Below are 22,065 nucleotides of genomic sequence, written 5' to 3'. Positions count from 1 at the left end.
GATGGGCATGTAAACATGAACTCAGATTAGCACCCATGTTACAGAAGAGGAGAAATTCTGAGGAGTTGCCACGGACATTTTCAGCGCTGCTAATTTATTATGAGGGAGATGGAGAAAGACTATTTTGTTCAGCAGCCCTGCCACTGTTCTTGGGCATCTGATGTCTGCCACCTGCCACTAGCTAGACATTAGTGTCTCTAAGGCTGATCCTTGCTACACTGCAGTCTCTGGCAGGGGGATGAATTTGTGAGCCAGCTCTACAAACTTACAAGTGACCACACTCTTTGCTCTGTCAATGTCCAGTGAATAAAAGTGAACCTCTCACCTTTGTCTGCAGCCCAGGGCGCTACTTCTGGCTCATAAGGATTGAATGACACAGTACTGTCTGGCCGGCTCCCCTGGGAAGGAGAAGCCTAAAGCACACAAAGACAACAGGTCAGTTTTCTCCATCAGTACGCTGCGAAGGTGATCTGTGTAATTATTTCCATTTCCAAATAATCACATTTTAACTTATGCAGGGAAGACAAAGGAAAGAATTAAGAAAGACAAGGAAGAAAACAGTTTATCTCTTTCTTCGGGCGATTATTTGGATTCTGTGAGGTCTAAATAAAGCTCATGCTACTACAATTCCAGAGATGCTGTCAGACCCTTGGGGATCTGGTGACAGAGTTAATTCTAGTTTTCCAGGTAAAAGTCCCTCCCTACACACACATCCTTACATATCTTTCTAAAAGCTACTGAGGATTTTCATGTTCCCCTTGGATTCATTTTCCTCCTTTAAACTCTTGCTCTTCAATTTCATGTTACCCGGAGGTTATATAAAAAGGAAACCTAATACCCACCCGCTGCTCCCACCTGTGTCCTAACTCCAATATGGGTATGCCTTCTTAGGTGCCATCAGCATCTTTATCTTCAGTGGAGATCTAGCAACATTTGGGTGGATGTCAGAGGGTGGTCAGTGAGCTACAAGGCCCCACAGGCCAGTTGCCACCCACCCAGGCCATAGCGCTGCTGCCGCTAATTGTGATAATCATGGACCCCATGCCATGTGGAATCCTCTTTGCTGACGGGAGGGAAGGAATTCTTCCTCAGACCCACAGCAGGTAATGGAAGCATGGTAATGAAACCAAGCTTTGCTGTCTGTCACTAACGCAGCCTTCCTGATTATTTGAGAACATCAATTTGCACCAGGATATAAGGAGGGGGAAAAAAATCCACATTTTTTATTCCTATGGACTTTACCCTTGGAAAGTATTTATCTTGAGTTTTCCTGACCCATTTTAACCCCTAAATAAAACCAGATTATCGCTACTAAGTTTAGTTCACAGTAAAACCATAATTTGAACCCTTTTGTTTGGATGTGAATTGAGTAGCAAGTTCCTACGTCCATGTCCCTTCTCAGTGCCCAAACACCGGCCACGAAGAAATGAGATGCTGCCAGATTTTGGAGAAGTTTAAAGGAATAGAGACATGAAGCTTAACATTGCACAGTCACGTATCTCACAGCACACACCAACTCCTTCCTGCTCTAGTGTATGACGAGCCCAAAAACCAAGTCAGACAATGAAGTCACAGTGTGCCACTCCCACCCCTGGCCATTTTTCCCCACACACCGGGACTCCCTCCTTTCACACTGTCTGCGTTTGCCAGAAGCAGGCTCCCCCACATCTTACAGGGGCCCCACCCTTTGGAGGAGACTAATGACTGCTCTGATTTGTCACAGGGGTACGGTCGCATCCATTTCTTACAGACTATCTCAGTGCTCCTTCTGAACTACTTAACAAAAGTAACTATGATCCAGGAAGAATGAAATTGGAATATAAGTTTTGGGGGATACAGGCATTCATTACTGCCCTGGTAGCTGTGCCATGCCCATGGCTGGTGCTCCATCAAAATGTGTTGAATGAATGAATGCAAAAATGAATGAATGAAGAACATTTCTTAAGCCTGAAGATGTGAAGTATAAAACTAATGTGATTGAAAATTAGGCTCTCTCTCAAGTCTTCTTATTAATGGAGAGAAATAAGCATGGATAATTCCCAGTGACAATCTCTTTTAAACATTCACATATGATTATAGGACTACAGAATGTGTGCTGTGATTTCACTTCTGTTCTCCAGGGCAGGAAGACTTTAAAAAGGCTTGTTGCAATTAGACCAGAATGCAATTATGTAATTGCCTAACATATGATTCCTGTGGGGAAGTGGGGTTGCACAAATATGCTGAAAATGACAGTAGTGTATCAAGAGAAAGTAAGGATTAGTAGAGATGAACATGGGGACTCTAATATCCTAGACTTGAAAAAGTTGTTGCCTACTCTACCTTAGAGTATGGATAAGAAGATGACCTGGGGATCTCCCTCGGAAGTTTGGGCTCCATACTTTCAGCCAAGGCTTCATTTCCATGCTGCCCAACACAGACCGCCTCTTGATTATGAAAGAACTGGCCTGCCCCTCAGTGCCCCATGCCAGCTCCCTCCTAGCCGAGCCCCTGGCTCCCTGTCCCCACTCCTCTCTGTAACTGATGGGATTAGAGCAAAGGATGGCACCATGCTTGGAAGACTGTTCTCCAAAGGAAATGGGAGGGTTCCTATTGATTCAGTTAAAAGAGCAGTGGTTACTTTATGATAATGATGAAGGTACAAAATGCACATTTCATTTTCCCCCAAGTACTGCATGGATATGCCATTTAGTAGAACGACAACTAAAACAACCTCTGGATGTGAATGCTCGGTTGAAAAGAAGAATTTAAGAACTTTGTGAAGAATGAGCACAAAGGCATAATGACAAATTGTAAAAGTATCCATTATTATTAAAAAATTAATGCAATGTTAATTTTAATGAAAAATGTGTCTCTGGTCCACATTATTATTGTCTGTCATTGTTCTTTCTGCGTCTGATGGTCTGTGAAGTCCCAGTCAATAGTGTTGTGTTGTCTGCATAATAAACTAGGTGAAAATGAATTGTCCACAGTTCCTTTCCCCCCCCATTTTGCCAATACTCAACACAGAATTGAAACCTGCAGGACGCCACTAGATGGCGCTTTGTACCTTTGCTTTCAACTTTCCAAAAGAGCAATTGGTGATATTTCCTTACATTTTATAAACTCAGGTAATAACAGATCATTCCACAATAATAACAATAATTTATTCAGTTATACATTACGATCCCTCACTTCTTGCTTACTTAAAAGCAAATAGAAAATGTATCTGACAAATACTCTTTGAATACCTTGGTTTAAAAACTGGGCAAAGAGAAAAAAAAATCACTCTGTTGAACTGACAGAGTGAGTTTTAAAATACTCCGAGTATTAATGTATACATGGGAATAAAACATGAAAAATGGATTTTAATTTGAAATGCTGGGACACATATTGTTTTAATCCTCTTAGAGAATATGCCTTTGAAATGTGAAGCTAAAAAGCTGTAAGTTTTCAGGGATGTTAATTGTCCAAACTCTGCCTATTTTCCTTAAGAGAAGGACAGAGTTGTGGACTTAAAGCAGCAGAGAAGAAAATTCCAAGACTAACAATAAGTTTCAATCACTGAAGGACTACCAGTACTTGTGTTTCTTAGGTGAATTCCTTTATATTTTACGGTATAAACATGCTAATGATTTCTTTTTTTTTTTTTTTTGAGACAGAGTCTCATTATGTCGCCCTCAATAGAGTGTGGTGGCATCCCAGCTCACAGCAACTTCCAACTCTTGGACTTAAGCAATTCTCTTGCCTCAGTCTCCCAAGTAGCTGGGACTATAGGCACCCGCCACAATGCCCGGCTGTTTTTTTGTTGTAGTTGTCATGGGCCGGGTTCAAACCTGCCAGCCCTGGTGTATGTGGCCGGCGCCCTACCCCCTGAGCTAGGGCCACTGCCCATGCTACTGATTTCTAAAGAAAAGTTTAAAATGCATTTGCTTTTAATAATTTTCTCTCAAAGTTGCAATTTTACTGTAACTGATTTTATTTCTATTGCTATACATTTAAACGATTAACCAGACTTTGTCAATTTTACAGTGTTCAAATAATGACCTTCATATGTACATGACTGCATACAAATACAAGAACATCTGTATGATAAATATTTGGAAATAAAATGGCAGAGTTGAGTTATATGTACTTTTAATTTTGCAAAATCACCTATGTTACAGAATGTGTCATTTTATACTTCTCCAATAAAGTGTGAAAGTGCTCACCCCTCACATCCTTGCTCTTACACGGTGTGTTACCAATCTTTTTTGTTTGAATCTATTTTATAGGTGGGCATTGTTGGACATCATCGTATTAACTTGCATTTCTTTTATCATGAAGTTGAACAACATTTCACATGTTTAAGAACTATTTCTATTTGCTTTACTTGATTCTACCTGCTGATGTTCTCTGCCCATTATCCCATGAGATAACTGATTTTTTGTATTGATTTAAAGAATCTCTCTCTCTATTAAAGCCATTCACCTTATACATGTGTTATCATTACGACTACTTAATTTCCAGTTTCTTATTTCTCTTTTGATGATGTTATGGTTCTTATCCATGCACATATTTCTTTAGTTTTATATGGTCATATTTTTACCATATCTTCAATTATTTTAAGACACGCTCTCCTGTAGTCTAAAGGTCTACTGAAACATTTTTTCTCTCTCAAACACTGAGTTAAACTTACTTCTCTGTTTTATGGTCAACAGATTAAGAACCTCTGGAGTACGACTGTCAGCTTGGAAAATTATCAAATAAAATCTCAGGGCTTTCATGCTTTGTACTTACGTTATTTCTAGTAAGTACTTTAGGCAATCTACTTCATGAATTCGTGCCCAATTATATGCTAAAATGTTTGGGAAAGCACCCGTTAAAATAAAAATTAAAAAATATTAATAAAAGACTCAACTTTACCCCAACAATGATAAAAATGAAAAAAAAAAAAAAAAAAGAAATCCATACATTTTATATATACATTTTGAGGGGAGGTGTAAGTGAAATGAAAGTCATTAAAAAATGACTTCTTGGGCGGTGCCTGTGGCTCAAAGGAGTGGCGCAAAGGCCCCATATGCTGGAGGTGGCGGGTTCAAACCCAGCCCCGGCCAAAAACTGCAAAAAAAAAAGACTTCTATTTTCCTTAAAAAGTCAATCATAGAGCAAAATACAGAAATCTGATATCAACATTATTGCCTCAAGAAGAAAAATAGCTTCTCTCGTTTCAATGTCTTCTCTACACTTTACATTTAGGGTGCTGTGTCAGCCAGAGCCCTGATGAAGTGACAGCGCACGCAACGCTCTCAGGTCCTTACCGGGCAGCACACCTCATGAAACCTGGGTGTTCCCTCCATCACAAGGTCATGTGCATAGTCAAATACCAGAACACTGCAACAGATGATTCTGGCCACCAAAACTAAGTTGGCTGTCTGTGGAAAGATTTTCCAGCGTGAGAATTAGCTACCACTGACCACACTGACTTCAAGTTACACTGGAGTGGAGAAAGCACATTACAATCGATGGATTTCAGCAAATGGACTGAGGACCCACATGAAAAGCACAGTGTGCACGTTGGGGTGGGCTGCCCAGGGAGGAAGGTGTGGACGAGGGCTGCACACAGCACAGAGGCAGGGAAGCAGCATGGCGGGAGGGGCGGGAGGGGCGGGACGGGCACACACAGGGCAGGCAGGAGGGCGTGAGCTGAGTGCGGGTCAGTCCTACCACTTAGTCAGGGACAGCAAGCAGGGACGCTTTAGCACCTTTCTGTGGCCAGGCTTTGGGAAGGAGTATGATTTGATTCTTGAGATTATTCCACCCGCTGACCAAGTCTAGAAACCACAATGGCAAAGAGAATAGTAAACGTTTCAGAAAACAAACACAGCACAGGATACCTTTCAGCACATGCTCTGTTAACTTGCTTCTGTAAGTGCACTGCTAACCCCCTTCCTTGGCCTCCTAGTGTGATTTACTGCAGGCAGCACTTGCTCACCGGGAGGGCTTCCAGAAAAGCCTACCTACCACTTGGGCAGAAGGATCTAGAAAAATATTTGGGAAATATTTTCCAGTGAAGGCTATAAAAGTAGAACTATTATATTTAGTAGCCTGTACTTTATATGGAATTATAAAGTCACAAGCTCAAGACAAATTACCCTAAAGAAACTACAAGTAAATCTGAGTGCTCAGCTGTGTTATTTTAAGGTAGGTGCTGGTTCTATCGTGAAAAATTCATCCAGTTGTACATGGAGGGCCTTGCATTTTCTTTTTTTTGCATGTATTTTACCAGTCAATAAAAAGTTATTCCAAAATATCTGAATTCCTGAAGACATTATGTCATGAATGGCTAAACATAGGGCTTGATATTCTTTTAAGAGTTCTCAGCTCTAAGCCCTCATTCACCTAATGGAAAATGGAGCATATAACATTCAAGTAAGGTTGCCATGACCCATGTAAAGGGTAAAACAAAGTGGTGACTCCATAAAGGTGCTACATTTTAGACATTGATCCCAGAGTTCCTTGGCATTTTAAGCAAATCCATATTCCCCACCACATTTTTTTTTTTTTTTGAGACAGAGCCTCACTCTGTCACCTGGATAGAGTGCTATGGCATCACAGCTCACAGCAACCTCCAACTCTTGGACTCAACCGATCCTTTCGCCTCGGCCTCCTTAGTATTTGGGACTACAAGTGCTTGCTGCAATGCCCATCTTATTTTTCTAATTTTAGTAGAGACCAGGTCTTGCTCTTGTTCAAGTTGGTCTTGAACTCTTGAGCTCATACTATTTACCCTCTTTGGCCTCCCAGAGTGCTGTGATTATGTGTTCTCCCCATTTGATAATAAGGTCTGCCTGGACGGGGTCCCCTGTTTCAACGTGGGTTCAGCCCCTGAGCAGCAAAAGGCCTTACTGGGGGCAGAAAGTATATGTATATTTGGCTTTCTATAGATGTTTTTCAAAGGTTAATAGTCAAAAAGTATAGAGGGTACACTTCAGGGATGGCATTAAAGGGCATCAAAAGTTCATTCTGAAGTCCCCAAGAAAGGAGCAGGAAACTAATTTCTACTTTGACTATGAGTTGTACGCAAGCTCCTAAGAGTCTAGAAGGAGAAGCGAGGTGAGGCCCATGGATTATGCATGTGTGTTAACATGGATGGTTCAAGGATGAAACCATTTCCCAGATCTGACAGGAGGCCTATTTCTGATTTCACATCGACTTTCATCCTCATTGTGTATACTTTTTGAAAATGAGGAGAACTTATCCTAGCTGAGAAATTAAGAAAACGTGGCTAATGGAGCACCGTGGAGAGGCTGATCCTATTTAACACTCAGAGAACTCGGTTTATCAAGGGGTGTGTTGTGAAGGGCAATCAAAGCAACAGTGGCCACCACTCTTGTCAGTTAAAGCGTGCCTCCCGTTTGTGACAGTGAGGTAGTTCTAATAACACTTACCGCAGGATGGGAACCTGGAAGTTGCGGACGGCTTCCAAAATTGACATTTCCTAGTTAGGAAGAGTAGCGACAATTACTGCTCTATCAGTGGAAACCACCCAGTTCTCCTCCCCGCTACAGATCCCTCAATGGGATTGGATGGGCTGCTGAGTGAGAAGCGCTCACGTTCCCCAAACATTTCTTTGAACCTCCTTTATATTTTTGCCACATGCAATTAAAACAAATTGATTTTTTAATGTTAAAGCACTCAGCTGTTTTCTGATTCACAATATACAAAATTAGAGTGAACTGACATCATTTTAATCAGTTAAATAAAGTTAAATCATTAAAATCAGTAAAAATAAGGCCTCATCTAACCTGAATTTGTAATAGGACAAATTTAAAATGAGTCTGATTGTGACCAGTATGTCAAAAACAGAGACTCCAATGTCTCAGGAACTCACCCTGTGTGCCGATTTTTTGACACGGAACTGTAAGAACTCTTAGCAAACCATCTGCTTTATAAGAATAATGCTCAACTAGCTGAAAGAGAAGAAAGTCAGAAAATGAGGTAAATAACGAGATCAGGAAATAGAAAAATCATGACTGAGCTGCTGACTGCCCTTTGGGCTTTCATGGTGACCCCAGGACAGTAAGAGCTTCTGTCCACAGAGCGTCCACTATCGGAGGTGTCTGGGTGTGGGGTGCGGGTGGAGAGATGGGCACACAGCAGGGATTTCCCTCTTGGGCAGGGGGGCAGTAAACTTTTTCTGTAAAAGTCTAGACAGTGATATTTTAGGTTTTTGTGGGCTTCACACCATCTCTGTCACCTGTTATTTATTTGTTTGTCTAAAACAATCTCTTTAAAAGCATAAAAAGTACCTCTTCAGGAGTACACAGAAACAGTCAGAAAGCCAAATTTGGTCTGTGGGTTTGCAGAATATCAAAATAGGGTAGTGCAGAAATTACCGAGTCTCAGGAAAACAGTAGCAGCACCCTGGAGTTGGAGTACAGGACAAAGGCTGTCAAGGTAAATGAATGGGACGATGCACATCAAAATGGAAGATTTTACTGGAATTTTTGATGCATTTTCCTAACCGCAGTGCTTAGAAAATATACAGTTAGAAATATTAATATTTAATTAGGGCCTGGATACCATGCTTTAGCAGAGGAACCAATAAAAATAGTAAAGGGCCTTGGGAAGATGGTTTTCAACCATTGAGATGTTTGGCATTATGCTGAGTGCACAGCCTTAGACGCTGTCTGGAATATATAGGCTTTCAGGCTTTCGGGTGCCTTACGTGCCAGAAGGCGATGTTCCTGACAAACATCCCTGACATGCTCTAGGCAGCTAGTATAGGACAGGTTAAATGCTGTTTCAAATCAAGACAATTAAAATAGAGCCTGTGGTCCATAATGAGATTCGCTAACCAGCCACAAAAGCAGAAGACAATGTTAATGTCATGATTAATATGTTAGAATATTATAATGTCTGGCATTTGCTAAAGCAGTATGTTCTTTTCCAATTACAGCATTAGGAACCAAATCACATTAGGCAGTAGTTACTTGAAGTTCAAAGGGACTGAGGGTTCGTGATCTCTGTTTTTTAAAATGACAGGACTTTGAGTTGAGCCTTTTCTTCCGTATCAGCTGCGGATGTGGTTCCTGGCTGGGCCTGGGGACACAGGGATGTGCCCCATTACGCCCCTTGTCCTGCAGGTGAGGCAGGTATTGTTCCTGAGGGTTGGTTTCTCCTGTCTCTGAGTGCACTGGGACTACGGATGCTCTGCCGAGACGATGCAGGCATATTACTGCTACCGTGTCTCCCGGGTCAGCCAACACAGCTGTGATGTGAAAGTAAGAAGGGCAGTTTGTGCTCAACATGATCCACAAAAAGCAGTGAGGAGCATTATTTTTAGTGCTCCTCGGTGCCTAATTAGCTCACAAATTTGAGTTGTTTGAGAATTTATGAATAAGTGGGTCAACAACAAGCCCCTTTTAGACCAAGGCTGGAACACTCCTATACAAGTGACAGCCTGGACTGCAGGAAGTACTTACTGCCTCAATCGCCTTAATTAACACAGAGAGACTTGACTTGCAATGAGGAAGGCACCTGGCATTGAGTACGCCCTTCAGCCTCTCTAGCTCCCAGGACAGTCTGCTTCGCCGTGCCCAAGTCTTGCCCACAATATTTTCACTTGCCCAAAATATATTCAGTTTGCTTTTCTGTGTTCTAGTTAGAATATCTTAGGAAGAAATATTTCCTAGCTCTCCAGCATAGGTCATTTTGTTAAAACTCTGAACACAGCCCTGAATGGACATCCCCTTGCGGCACCGAGGGCTGAGGGACCATGGATAAGCATGGAACATTCTAGAACCTCTGATGGGGCAGGTGGGGCAAGAAACAGGCTGCTGCAGGTCTGGGAGCACAGCGTCAGCCTGGGGTGGCCTGGTTTCTCTTGAGCCTGAGATCTGTGGGGAAGAAGGCCTCCAGTGCCCTGTGCTGTGCCTGCCAGGAGGGGAGGATGGGTACCTGCCAGAGCGTGTCAAACTTCTTCCCCTCAGGGATGGAGAGCTTGCCGGTCTTGTCCTTGTCAATGCGGTAGTGCAGCACCTTCCCCTCATGTAGCAGGCACAGGGCGTAGGAGCCATTGTTGTCTCTAGCCCTGATCCTGCAAGAGAGGACATGGTGCATCAGCCCAGGCTTGCCAGTCCAAGGAGGGAGCCTGGGGATAGCGCCCTGGTTCACGTGGTCAGCAGCCACTCTCCAGAACCTGTGGGCCTTAGGGTCAAGATCATTGTCCAGCCTACCCAGGTAGGCTAGCTCACAGTTCAAGAATGCCACCAGTGAGCTTGCAACAAGAAACGCTAGAGGTCGGGGCTGGACCACAACTCAGGTCCAACAGGGACCTCTGGGTGGTGATCAGGTGAGCCTGGTGCTCAGCCCAGCAATGCCACTCCCCGGGGCCCTGAGAGTTTGGGGAGCCTTCTGGACTCACCTTTCTTCACTGGGGTCTGCACTTGGGTCAGAGCCACAGATGGACAGCACCAACACCTGGCTTGGGGGTGCAGCTGGTGTGTCTAGTGGGCATTTTAGGCAGGAGCCTCTGGGCCACAGATGCAGGGATGTGCAGGCCCCATGCCCCATCATCTTCACCCCTCCCACTCTCCCAATTGCACAGAAGGGATGTTAATGAAAACATCATTCAGATGATGGTACTTTCAGATAAAGTCCCGGAAGGAGAAAACAACATCCACTGTGGGGCGAGGGAGCAGCAGGTGAAACCAGAGCTGACCAGCCCAAGGCTCCACTGTCCCAATCATGGGTGACCCTCAGTGCCACCCTCGCCCTAGGTCCTGGTGAACTGAGACTTGACAGTCTGGTAACAACCCACCAGAACGCATGAGAGGGAGACCTCTGACCTACCGGTGGGCAACAGGCCCACCAGGGAGACCTGGAAGACCTAGGGAGGTCAAGGTCCAGGTGGAGGCAAAGGGCACAACATGGGAGTGAGTCCCTAGTTTAGCTTCTTCGCTGTCACAGCTGCTGCCCTCTCTTCCCCTTTCAGCAGCTCTTGCCCTTCAGATCGTGAGACCTTGGAATGGGTGAGTCTTGAAAGTCCTAAGAAGTCTCTTCAGCCACTGAGGAAGCTGAGGTCCCAAACCGCCAAGCAACTCACCCAAAGGCACCAGGCTCAGGGCAGAGCCCAACTGGGCCCGGCTGCCAGGGACCCTTGAATGCATGCTGGGGGAGTTTCTGATGTTTCCTGTCAGTTGCAAGAGGTCAGATCCATGGCCACAATGAGAGATGAGATGGACTTCAGAGCCGGATGTGGCCATGCTTTCCTTTTCCCTGCCACTGAGATGCATCTTGAAACTAATCTGAGACTTAAAAGCTGAACTATGGCATAGTAGGTTGTGACTCTTAAAACAAGTGTCTTTTCAAGTAGCATGTGGCCATGCACTGTGGACAACTATCTTCCATATCCCACTGTCCAGGGCTGCTGGCGAGGGTGTGGGACACACACCCAGACTCTGTGTGGCCTCAGCAGCAGCTGTGCTTAACTCCCTACAGTGTAAGTAGCTCCTTCCTCCCAAAAAGCTGTAGTGGCCAGCTAGATAAGTATATGTGCCCTTACACAGCCACATGGCCAGTTACAGCCAGTAGGTAGTGACTATTAAATATTAAAAAAAAAAAAAAAAATTAACCAAACCATATGGCAAAACATATTTTTAAGTGAAGAAAGAACTGAGTCTATTCTGTAAAGCAACCATTTTATAGCATGGAAATATTTTTGTCTGCTTTGTTTATTCCATATACATCAGCGGCTAACAGGATGGGTAGGAGAAAGAACTCTGCAAACGCCAAAGCATTACCAATAGATACGTGAGCCATGGACAAGCTGCCTTGGGGGAGTGATGACAACAGGCCATGCCACAATATTCTCTTTCACGTCTGCAACCTCAAGGTCACAGAGACAATCAGCAAGATCTGAACCCTGGTTTCTGTACTGCTCTATCTTGCCTTACACTTTGTTAAAACTGATACGAAGGACCACAGATTATGCAGGGAGGGGATGCAGCCAACCTCGTCAGAAATCTGGCAGATACAAATGAAGCCCACCATGGGCCACCATTCCACACTCTTCAGACTGGCAAAATTAAAAGTAATTCTAAGCTTTGCTGAGAGTGGGCAACAACAGAAGCCCTCCTATACTGCTGGTGAGAGCAGAAGCTGCTTTACCTACTTTGGAAAGCAGTTAGGGATCAGCTCCTGAAGTCAAACCATATGAAGTCCCCATGGGTCAGAGGTTCTTCTGCTAGGCACGTGGGACGTGCCCTGAGTCCCCAGACAGCACGCTGGGCTGCTGCAGCAGTTTGAGCTGCCTTGTCAAAACAGGACACAAGCTGGGTGCTCACTGCACACAGTGTGAATAAATAAGCTGTAGGCACTCACAGGACAGAGCATTATAAAGCAATAAAATGAAGAGACAGCAGCTGGACAAACCATATATGACCCTCACAAACATAAAGCAGACTCTACACATACAAAGTCCCCACACTGACAAGAGCCAACAGTTTTGTTTACAGATGTACACGTAGGTGGCAAAACTAAACAAATAAAACCAACAAAAAGCAAGGTGTGATGAACACACAAGTCTAGGAGGTGGCTGGACAGGAATGGGCAGGGGTGAGGGGAGGGGTCTTCTGCTAGCATTTCATAATAAAAATGGTATAAAAAGCGAGCTGGTACCAGGAGGAAACAGCACCCCTTGCTTTTGGAAAAATGATTTCTTCGAAGGCCTCCACCACCTTTTTGAGGCTCCCAAATGACAGACCTATGATTCCCTCTCTCTGTGTGTGACCCCAGGCAGCCCAGGCCAGCTCCACAGCACAGGGGACCAGCAGGTACAGCCACCAACCGAGGGCACACAGCCTGAGTTGCCCCCATGGCAGCTGGCAGGAAACAAGAGCAGAGAAGGGAAACCCACAGGCCCGGCATCTGGAGGTGGAAGAGATCAGAAAGCTCTTGGCAGTAACCGCCAACAACTGTGAGGTATCTGCTGGCTGCAGGCAGATCCTGAGCTGGGCTATTTTTAATATAACATAGGAGAAGAGCTGGTTTGGGAGCTGAAAACTTGCTCCTCCTCCTGCCTGGGGTCCTGGACTGTTGCCCGCCCCTTGGAAGCTTCAGCACTCCCACCCAGGTTTAGGGCTCCTTCCTCTGATTGGCCGCCGTCACCCTCAGGGTCAGCTGATCATGGAAGTCCTTATGCATTTTTTGAATAATTTTTCTCAGTGATTCTCTTGGAAGGGGCACACTAACAGATTTGTGTTTTGCTGTTATAAAACCTGGGATTTCCAGGACTTAAGCTGAAGGTGATGCTGAGAAGTCATCCCAGCTGGCCTTAAGATAGTCCTTGACTTCCTGTGGCTTGGCAGCTCTCCTGGGGTGGGCAGCCTTGGGCTCTAGCATGAGCAGGCCTCACACCTCACAGGCGCCAAAGCTCTGCATGGAGGTGAGGGAGGAGAGAGTCACTTCTGCTGAGGCATAGCCTGGAAGGGCTGAACCCCTTCTCTACCCTTCTGCACCCTCTTGGTGGGGGCAGAATGTGTGGTGGTGAGGGCCAGGCACTGAGGGGACAAGTGAGGACCTGGGATGTGGTGGGATGCTGAGGCAACCTGCCCCAAACTGCCTTGTGTCTCCTGGGCATGCCCTCACCCACTAGGTGTTCCCATACCTTTTTTCCATGGCAGAGTGTAGCATCACTGGGCAGACCATCAAAGTCAGGAGGGGAAGGAAGTGCCTGGGATTGGCCGTGTGCAAGATGCACACAAAATGAACCATTCACTGTGCCTGGGATGGGTGTACAAAAAGAGAGGGCTGACGCTGGGGTGGGCAGTCCTCACCCAGACCATCTACACAACACCTGCTTCTCAAGGCGAGCTGGGGCGACGGAAGGAGAGGATGTGGGAACCAGTGTGTCCTGAGCAGTGTGCATGCAGGTAAGAAGCAGGGGAAATGCCAGCCCTACTGATCCATGAAAAGCCAAAGAAAAGGCAACTTCTGAGTGCTTTATCCTTGCACTGCAGCAACACTGGGCATGTGTGCATTCCATACAAATGATGAGAGCAAGATTAGTCCAGAGCACTGTCCACATTTGGGGCCACCCCAAGCTGTTCCTAACACATTCGCCTTTTTAAAAATTGTGTCACAAATGCCCTCTTGATCTCTCCCTTTGCTGTAGCTCATAAAGGAGAAATGAGTTCATGCTTCTTCTCTTCTAGCTTATAGGAGACTTTGATCAGCATCAATGAGGTGATATTGACACCAACCTAGGACTCCCTTTGAACTTTTAACTTCAGACAGGTCACGGCTCTTTATGCTGACCTGTGGCTGCAAAACCACATGTGCATCAAATAAAATGGGATACTTTGATCAATTACAGCAGCCCAGGAGAGCCTGATGGGACACAGCTCTTGTTGTGGCAAAGGAGGCTTGTGACAGACCAACAGTTTCATTCACTAGTGAACAAGCAGGCTTTTTCTAAGCCCACAATCACTCTTGAAACTTAAATATAGAAAAAAAGTGATTTGAAACTTGAGCTGGGAAATGTGAGTGGCAAATAAGGGCAAACAAAGTGGGTTTGGCTTATGGGCAAGTACTGTTATCAGCATCGTAGGCCAGCAGGACATAGGGCACCTGGACTCAGGACACCCACATTAAAGGGAGGACTGTGCAGGGGAAACCTTCAATTTTGCAGGAAAGTATTCCCAACATGGGACACTCTGGAGTCCACAGATGAATAAAACATGAGCTCAAAAAAGATCATCTAAAACATAAGGAATCATGAGTCATGAGAAAAGTGGGAGGGAGGGAAAGAGGAAGAGAGATAGAGATTTATATTCCCCCAAACTTTCCATATTAGAGTAACCAGATATAGAATATAAAATATATATGAAAATTTTAAAGAAATAAATGATGAAATGATAAAAATTAGCACTCTAAAATAGTCTCAAAAATACTCAGAAATACTCGAAAGAAAAGCCAAATAAATAGAACTGCTAAAATTTTTTTTAAAGTGTAACTGATGGAAAAAAAGTTAGTGAATCAATAAACAGCAGATTAGACACAGACGAAGCAAGAATTAGTCAACTGGAAGACAAATTCAATGATGTTACCCACAGTGCCAGACACAGAAAAAAGGCAATGAAAAATAAAATAAAATATAGAGGATGGTTGAGAAGGCCTACCATATGTTTATTTGGAACTTCTGAAGAAAGAAATGGTAAGATGGAAGGAGAGTAACATTTGAAGAAAGAAAAAGTAGCCCCATGTTTTTCAGAACTAAAGAAAGAAAAGAATTCATGGATGTAAGAAGCACAGATATGTTCAAACCATTGGCTTAGCATTATACATGTTACCTTATTCATTTCTGTAATGACCCAGATAAAATATCCTATTATTTTATTATTGAGTAAACTAAGATTCAGAGAGTGAAATTAAGTCTAAATCACAGAGCTATTAAGTGACAGGGCTTGTCTGATTCATGGTATGAATTTCTTTACTGAAGTTAGAAACTCACTGAAGTTTCTAAACATAGAAGTAGTTATTAATGTTAACTTTATCAAAACCAGTCAAATAATACAGTATTGGGGGTATGCTACAGGAACATTCCCAACTTCAAATAGGGTTATAAACCCTCCAATGAACTATGAAAATCTGAAATTATCACTGTTCTTAATCAAGCCTATGTAGGTAATAGGCATCTCAAACAGGCTCAAATATGGCCCCACACCAGCAGTATCAGCATCATTTGAGAACTTGGTAGAAATGAAACTGTTGGTCTCAAACTCAGACCTATTGAGTTAAAACTCAGGGGGTGGGACCCAGAAATCTGAGCTTTGCTCAGCCCTGCAGGTGGTTCACAGACACAAAAGTTGGAGAACTGCCTCTGGAATTCATGTACAACCTGTGGAGCCCAAAATCCTGTGTGCACCTGCTCTTCACCCTTTATCCTAATTTAGGTTTGTTTCTTGGTCGTAGGGAATACAAAAGCATGTTTTCTTAGGAGCTTTCTCATTTTCTCTGGGAAAATGGGCCATCCTGTGAATGCATGTTTTTATGGCTGCCTTCCAGCAAGACACACTTGCCCTGACAAGGCCCCTGCAGTCCCAGCCATGTGGTGGGGTAGGGGAGAGGGAAGGCATGGGGCATCAGTGAGAGGTGTTGCTCTGATAGTCAAAGGTAACAGAAATGTTATCTGGTGCCCCCAAGCCAGGTCCACTCAGTCTGCTCCTGGGATGAAAACTGATACCTCTGATTCTGAATGGACACATCCTTTTTTTTTTAAGCCAGCCAGAATCATTGGATCTTCGAGTTCCCAATTGCATAAAACATGGTGCCCACTTTCTTTGGGCATCTACTGCTATTGCTCATTGTTTTATCCTGCAGGGCCTTCCATGGGGCCTCAAACTCAAGAGGCTTGGACAGTTGGTGAATAAACTGTCTTCATGTGTGTGTGTGTGGGGGGGGGATGTTGTGCATAAGTGTGTGAAGGAAGAAGTGGGAGGACAGAGTGTGTAAGGAGAGGAAGAAGTGGGGTGGACATCTGGAAAATGGCTAATAAAAAGGGATGACTAAACGATTAAAGCGATTTTTCCTCCTTAAAAGGGACCCAGGAAAGGAGGGCAGCTGAATTTCAGCTGCAGACTGCTAAGAACATGCCACACAGGGAACAGCCCCTGGAGCAGCTTGGACGCCCTGCGCCCTGAGGCTTCCTCCCACCCTTTGTTCTTGCTCCACACACAGGGAACAGGCACTTCTTGGAGACTGTCTTAACTAATGCACGGAAGAGCTACCATGGTAAAGGAGCAGGACTCGGCGTCCTGCCCAGCCCAGCAAGGCAGCCATGGCCAGGACAAAGTACTAAGGGCTGGTCCAACCACAGGGGACAGCTCACCCTTGGGACCTCTGGCCCAGCCGTGCGCACAGGCCCCAGCCCTGCTGCCTCACCCTTCCCCAGTTCATAGTCTCTCAGACCTGGGACCAGAATCGGGGCTTCCGAGCTCCTGCTCACCTCCACATCCTCCACATCCTTCACTTAGCTCCCGCGGGCACTGAGCTCTCCCTGGTCGGCGTCTCCCAGTGCCTCTCCCCACAGGTCCTCCATGCTCCACACTGGCTGGGCAGCCAGGGACTTCCTCTGGACCTGGTGGCGTGGCTGGGGCAGCAACCACCCCTTCCTCCCCACCTAGCCAGACTGCTACCATTCAGGGAACTCTGGTGTCCAGGAGGACGGTGCTCAGCTCTCCTGGTATCGTCTCCTTCCTCCCTTTTCACCTCCTGCCCTGGGGCTATACCAGCCTGAAACTCACCAGCCATTTCCAAAGTTACACACCTAGTCCTGTGCCACGTGGCCATGACTTTCTGCCTCCCACAGCCTCCCGCCTCTCACCAAGCTCACCAGGGGCCTGGAGGCTCACAGGCCTGCTCCTCCACCAGTGTCTACCTGCAGCTTCCCTCCCTCTCCTGCTGGCACCCATGCCTGCCCACTGGAGGGCCACCACACACTGCCACAGCCTCCTGGAATCTCTGGCCACCCCTCCCTCCCTTAGCACCACCTGGCGAAACCCCCAACCCCATTGAGTCTAACTGGCCAGGTGGCTCTGAAGTGTACCAACAGTGCCTACAATGGCACATGTGCTGAGTGATCATCCCACCTGAGCACCGGAGATGACAAGTCACCCGTGCTTCCCTCCTCCCACCTGGGATGCCACCCTTATTCAGGCTAGCGAGCTGCCGCAATGTCTATTTACCCAGACTGCTTTCTCCAGAGATACCGTCCTGTTCTGGATGCTGGCGTTACACCTTAAGGGCACCTCTCTACCATTGTGGAGTCCTTCTAGGAGTGGAGATAATAAATAAGTGACCAAAAACAAAGGGCAATACAATTCTGGACGGGCACCATGTCATGATGGAGAGAGGTGTCTCGAGTCTCAGCCTTTGTGGAGGCTACTTGAATTTGGCATCTCCCCCTCACGCAAGGCAGGTGAGGGTAGGGACTAAGGTCTGACTCACTCCTCACAGCGTCTACTGTCACAAGGCCTGGCACACTATTTGCTTGAATGCATGATTATTCTGTTGAATAAATGACCATTTTTGTAGCTTTTCTTTTTTTTTAACAGTGTGTACTTCTAACATCAAAAAGTAGAAACTGCAGTTAAAATGAACTTGGTTTGGTCTTCTGGGTATATACCTAGTAGAGGAATTATAGGATTGAATGGCAGATCTATTTTTAGATCTCTAAGTGTTCTCCAAACATCTTTCCAAAAGGAACGTATTAATTTGCATTCCCACCAGCAGTGTAGAAGTGTTCCCTTTTCTCCACATCCACGCCAACATCTCTGGTCTTGGGATTTTGTGATATGGGCTAATCTCACTGGAGTTACATGATAACTCAAAGTAGTTTTGATTTGCATTTCTCTGATGATTAAAGATGATGAGCATTTTTTCATATGTCTGAAGGCCGCGCGCCTGTCTTCTTCAGAGAAGTTTCTCTTCAAGTCCCTTGCCCAGCCTGCGATGGGATCACTTGTTCTTTTCTTGCTTATACATTTGAGTTCTCTGTGGATTCTGATTATTAAACCTTTGTCAGAGACATAACCTGTGAATATCTTCTCCCATTCTGAGGGCTGTCTGCTTGCTTTACTTATTGTGTTCTTGGCTGTGCAGAAGCTTTCTAGTTTGATCAGGTCCCAGTAGTATATTTGTACCAGAATGTTTATTTCAGCCCAATTCATAATTGCTAAGTCATGGAAAAAGCCCAAGTGCCCATCGATCCACAAATGGATTAATAAATTGTGGTACATGTATACCATGTAATATTATGCAGCCTTAAAGAAAGATGGAGACTTTACCTCTTTCATGTTTACATGGATGGAACTGGAACATAATCTTCTTAGTAAAATATCTCAAGAATGGAAGAAAAAGTATCCAATGTACTCAGCCCTACTATGAAACTAATTTATGGCTTTCATATGAAAGCTATAACCCAGTTATAACCCAGTTATAATGAATATGGGGAAGGGGGAGAGGGAGGGCAGGGATGGGGTAGGATGGGCGCAGGGAGGGTGATTGGTGGGATTACACCTGCGGTGCATCTTACAAGGCTACATGTGAAACTTAGTAAATGTAGAATATAAATGTCTTAACACAATAACTAAGAAAATGCCAGGAAGGCTATGTTAACCAGTGTGATGAAAATGTGTCAAACTGTTTATAAAACCAGTGTATGTTGCTCCCCAAAAAATAATAAATAAATAAAGAAAGAAAAAAAGAAAATGACCTTGGTGACTTACTGGTTAGATGCCTCCTTCCTCAAATCTGAAATACTCCCTTTTATTTACCACATTAACTCAGCTATTACAGAGCAGCCACTTAAGTGTTTTAAAGGTCACTTAAACTACCTTTTGGCTCTGCAAGATTTATAAGGACTCTTGGCCAAAAATAATAAAATATATACCTGGATAAAAAACACCAAAGAAAGCAAGAATTCCATTGTTTTTTTAAATTTTGCCCAACATACAATTTTTAGAGCATTTTCATCCTGAGGTAGTTTATCTGGTGGAACAAAGGACACCTCACATTATATTTCAGCAGGTGTCATGGGTGCTACAAAAGTGTGTGCGTGATGTCCCCAACTGTGTGGTGTGATCCATGTGGATGGGGTCTTTCAGCATAGAGCCTGAGGCACGCTGACCCGACCGTGGCCTGCTGCCCATAGCCTCATCCACCCAAGAGGAGCCCTGACACCTCACTACATGGCCTTGGGTTTCTGTATAATTTGTAAAAGATATTTTAGTCAAAGCCAGGAAAGACTACTCTTTGTTCCATTCCAACTTCCCTTCCAAAAGTGACAGGGATCCTAAAAAGTATATGACATTACTAATAATGAGGTGTGAATAATCTTTTTCCTATATGTAGAAAATAATATTAAATTACTGTTAAACAAAGATGGATTCAAACACAATGCCATCAAAAACATGGAGGAAAAAAGGTGTTATGAAGATAAAAATATACTATTTTTTCCTAAATTTTATACATTTATAGTATTTATCAACTTTAAGAAAATTGCGATTTACTGAGATTTTCTTCTTCATTCTAAAAAAAAAAATTCTATTTTATACCTAATTTTGCATTGTTTTTATGAAAAGAAGATCTTTAAATTGTATATGCTTTGAACCCCACCAAACCTGGATTCTTCCTTTAGGGGAAGAAATATATAATTTTTAGAAAATTAGCTTTGTTTCCCCTTCTAACAAATTCATTTTTCACACTTGAGCTGTGACTAACTTCTCAAAATAGCAAACTGTGCTGTCACACGAGGCTTTGGAGCACTGAGGCATGTGCCTCTCAGCTCAACCCCTCTGCCTTGCCTTGGTTCCTGGAGCTCTGGCTCTTGCTCCCTGCACGTGTGCCGGAGAACTCCATGTCCGGTGCTCATCTTGGTCAGTTAGTACCCTGGACATGGGCAGGGGTCCTTCTGGCAAAGTCCAGGTGATGAACATCATCTCTAGAAATGCCCCACACCACACCCACACTGCCCATTTCCTCCAGAATCAGCCTTTAATTCTTTATTCCTTAAGCACATGTGCAAAGTCCCTGGCACCTAGCTACCTTCTCAAAGTCACTCCTGAGCTGTGTGGACCAGACACAAGAGAGGGGAAGGCTGATTGATGCTTCTGTGTTTCCTCATATTTCCCACAGACACTCCCTGGCACCGTGCCTTGCCTAGGGCACTGCATGGATTGATAGTTGTGGAATCTCTGGAGATGACACGGCTTGAGCAGCTGGTCACTGTCTCCTCGCAGCCTCAGATAATGTCAGGGACCTGCCTTGTGCCTACCAGCCTTAGAGAAGCCCCTCTACACTTGAGTCCCTACTTGAAAAACCAGGGCTTCAGGCTATGAAGTGGTGAGGTCCCTTCTGGCTGTGGTGCCGTCGGTGTAAATGGATCTCATACATGTTTGTACGTAGAGAAACTGGGCTCTAATTTGCACAGACACCCCCAGATATAACTCATCTGATGGGCAGGTGCTTGTGGGCCTGTCCTCTGCATTCTGAACTGCATTACTGAGGAGTTGTGATCAGAGCTGATCTCTCATGTCTGAAACACACAGCCTTTCCCTCAATGTTTTCTCTGTCCAAGCAAAAGCAGTTCTGAACGGCCATGGTGGTGTGTGCTTTAGGTATTCCATTTTTCACCTTTTAGCTCAATTCTCACCAATGCTGCTATCAGGGTAACCTGATTCTTAGGCTGAAATGCTGGTGTCTGAACAGTGAAAACAGTGATTTGTGCTAATGATGAGAACAGGAAGGGTAATTGCTGGGATTCTCCTTGCTCATATGATTCCACTGAACTGGTTAAATCCTCCTGAGTGTGAAAAGTGCAGAGGTAAACTTCCAGCCCTCAGTGAAATACTTACTCTTTATTTTAATCTGTCACTTCATAAAAGAAAAAGCCACTGTGAATCCTTTTATGGCCAAGACAGGGACTCTCTGTGTATTCACAGCCCAGAGAAGAAATAAACACAGCTATGGTCAGAAGAAAGACAGAGAGGAAGGATGAGAGGGGCCTGCCCAGCTTCGTCACCCGCAGGAGGATGACCCCCACCTGCAGCAGTCACCGTGTGCCTGTGATGTGGGGACAGAGGGTTTGCCTTCGGACCTCCCATTCAAGTGTGTGTCACTGAGGCATCCAGATGCGTTCATGGATACTGTGGCAAGGGCAGCACAGTGGCTGACGTTCCGTACCAAGCACCACATGAGTGCCTTCTGTTTACAATAGTACATAATTGTCAGTGACTCCAAGAGGCAAGCACAACATTAAACCCATTTTGCAGATAAGGACATGAAGGAAGAGACCACTGTGTCCCTTACTGAAGGTACAGGGCTACTTATAAGGCAGAGGCAACATCTGGGTGGGGACAGCCCACCTGGAGCAGGCCACTCCTCCAACCATAAGGGCATCAGTCATCTTTTTGTATTTCTGAATCTGTTGCTGTGTTCCTGGGCTGTGCACCACTCATGACTTAAGATGAGACACAGAGAGAGATCCAAGAATCCACATCTCACTCCTTCCCTATCTTGGACTCAAGGGGAGCTGCCCCTGTG

The 22,065-nt window shown here is 44.8% G+C and overlaps 1 protein-coding gene across 5 annotated transcripts in view; it reads right to left on the bottom strand.

Moving 5' to 3' along the window:
- The window catches only part of SYK (spleen associated tyrosine kinase), an 88,781-nt gene that overhangs the window by 15,590 nt on the left and 51,126 nt on the right, over nucleotides 1-22,065 (bottom strand). For 4 of the 5 annotated variants that reach the window (XM_053578989.1, XM_053578993.1, XM_053579001.1 and 1 more), the window contains 5 exons: nucleotides 9,922-10,060; nucleotides 7,853-7,931; nucleotides 7,410-7,459; nucleotides 5,724-5,792; nucleotides 326-413 (listed from right to left, as the gene is read on the bottom strand). In XM_053578989.1, coding sequence (XP_053434964.1) covers nucleotides 326-413; nucleotides 5,724-5,792; nucleotides 7,410-7,459; nucleotides 7,853-7,931; nucleotides 9,922-10,060 — 425 coding nt within the window. The remainder of the gene's footprint in view (nucleotides 1-325; nucleotides 414-5,723; nucleotides 5,793-7,409; nucleotides 7,460-7,852; nucleotides 7,932-9,921; nucleotides 10,061-22,065) is intronic. The other variant, XM_053579003.1, reaches the window with a different exon arrangement.

This window comes from Nycticebus coucang, chromosome 2 (assembly GCF_027406575.1).
Source record: "Nycticebus coucang isolate mNycCou1 chromosome 2, mNycCou1.pri, whole genome shotgun sequence".
Classification (NCBI taxonomy): Eukaryota; Metazoa; Chordata; class Mammalia; order Primates; family Lorisidae; genus Nycticebus; species Nycticebus coucang.
The sequence above is the reverse complement of the archived record's forward strand: the minus strand, read 5'-3'. Positions and strand labels throughout refer to the sequence as shown.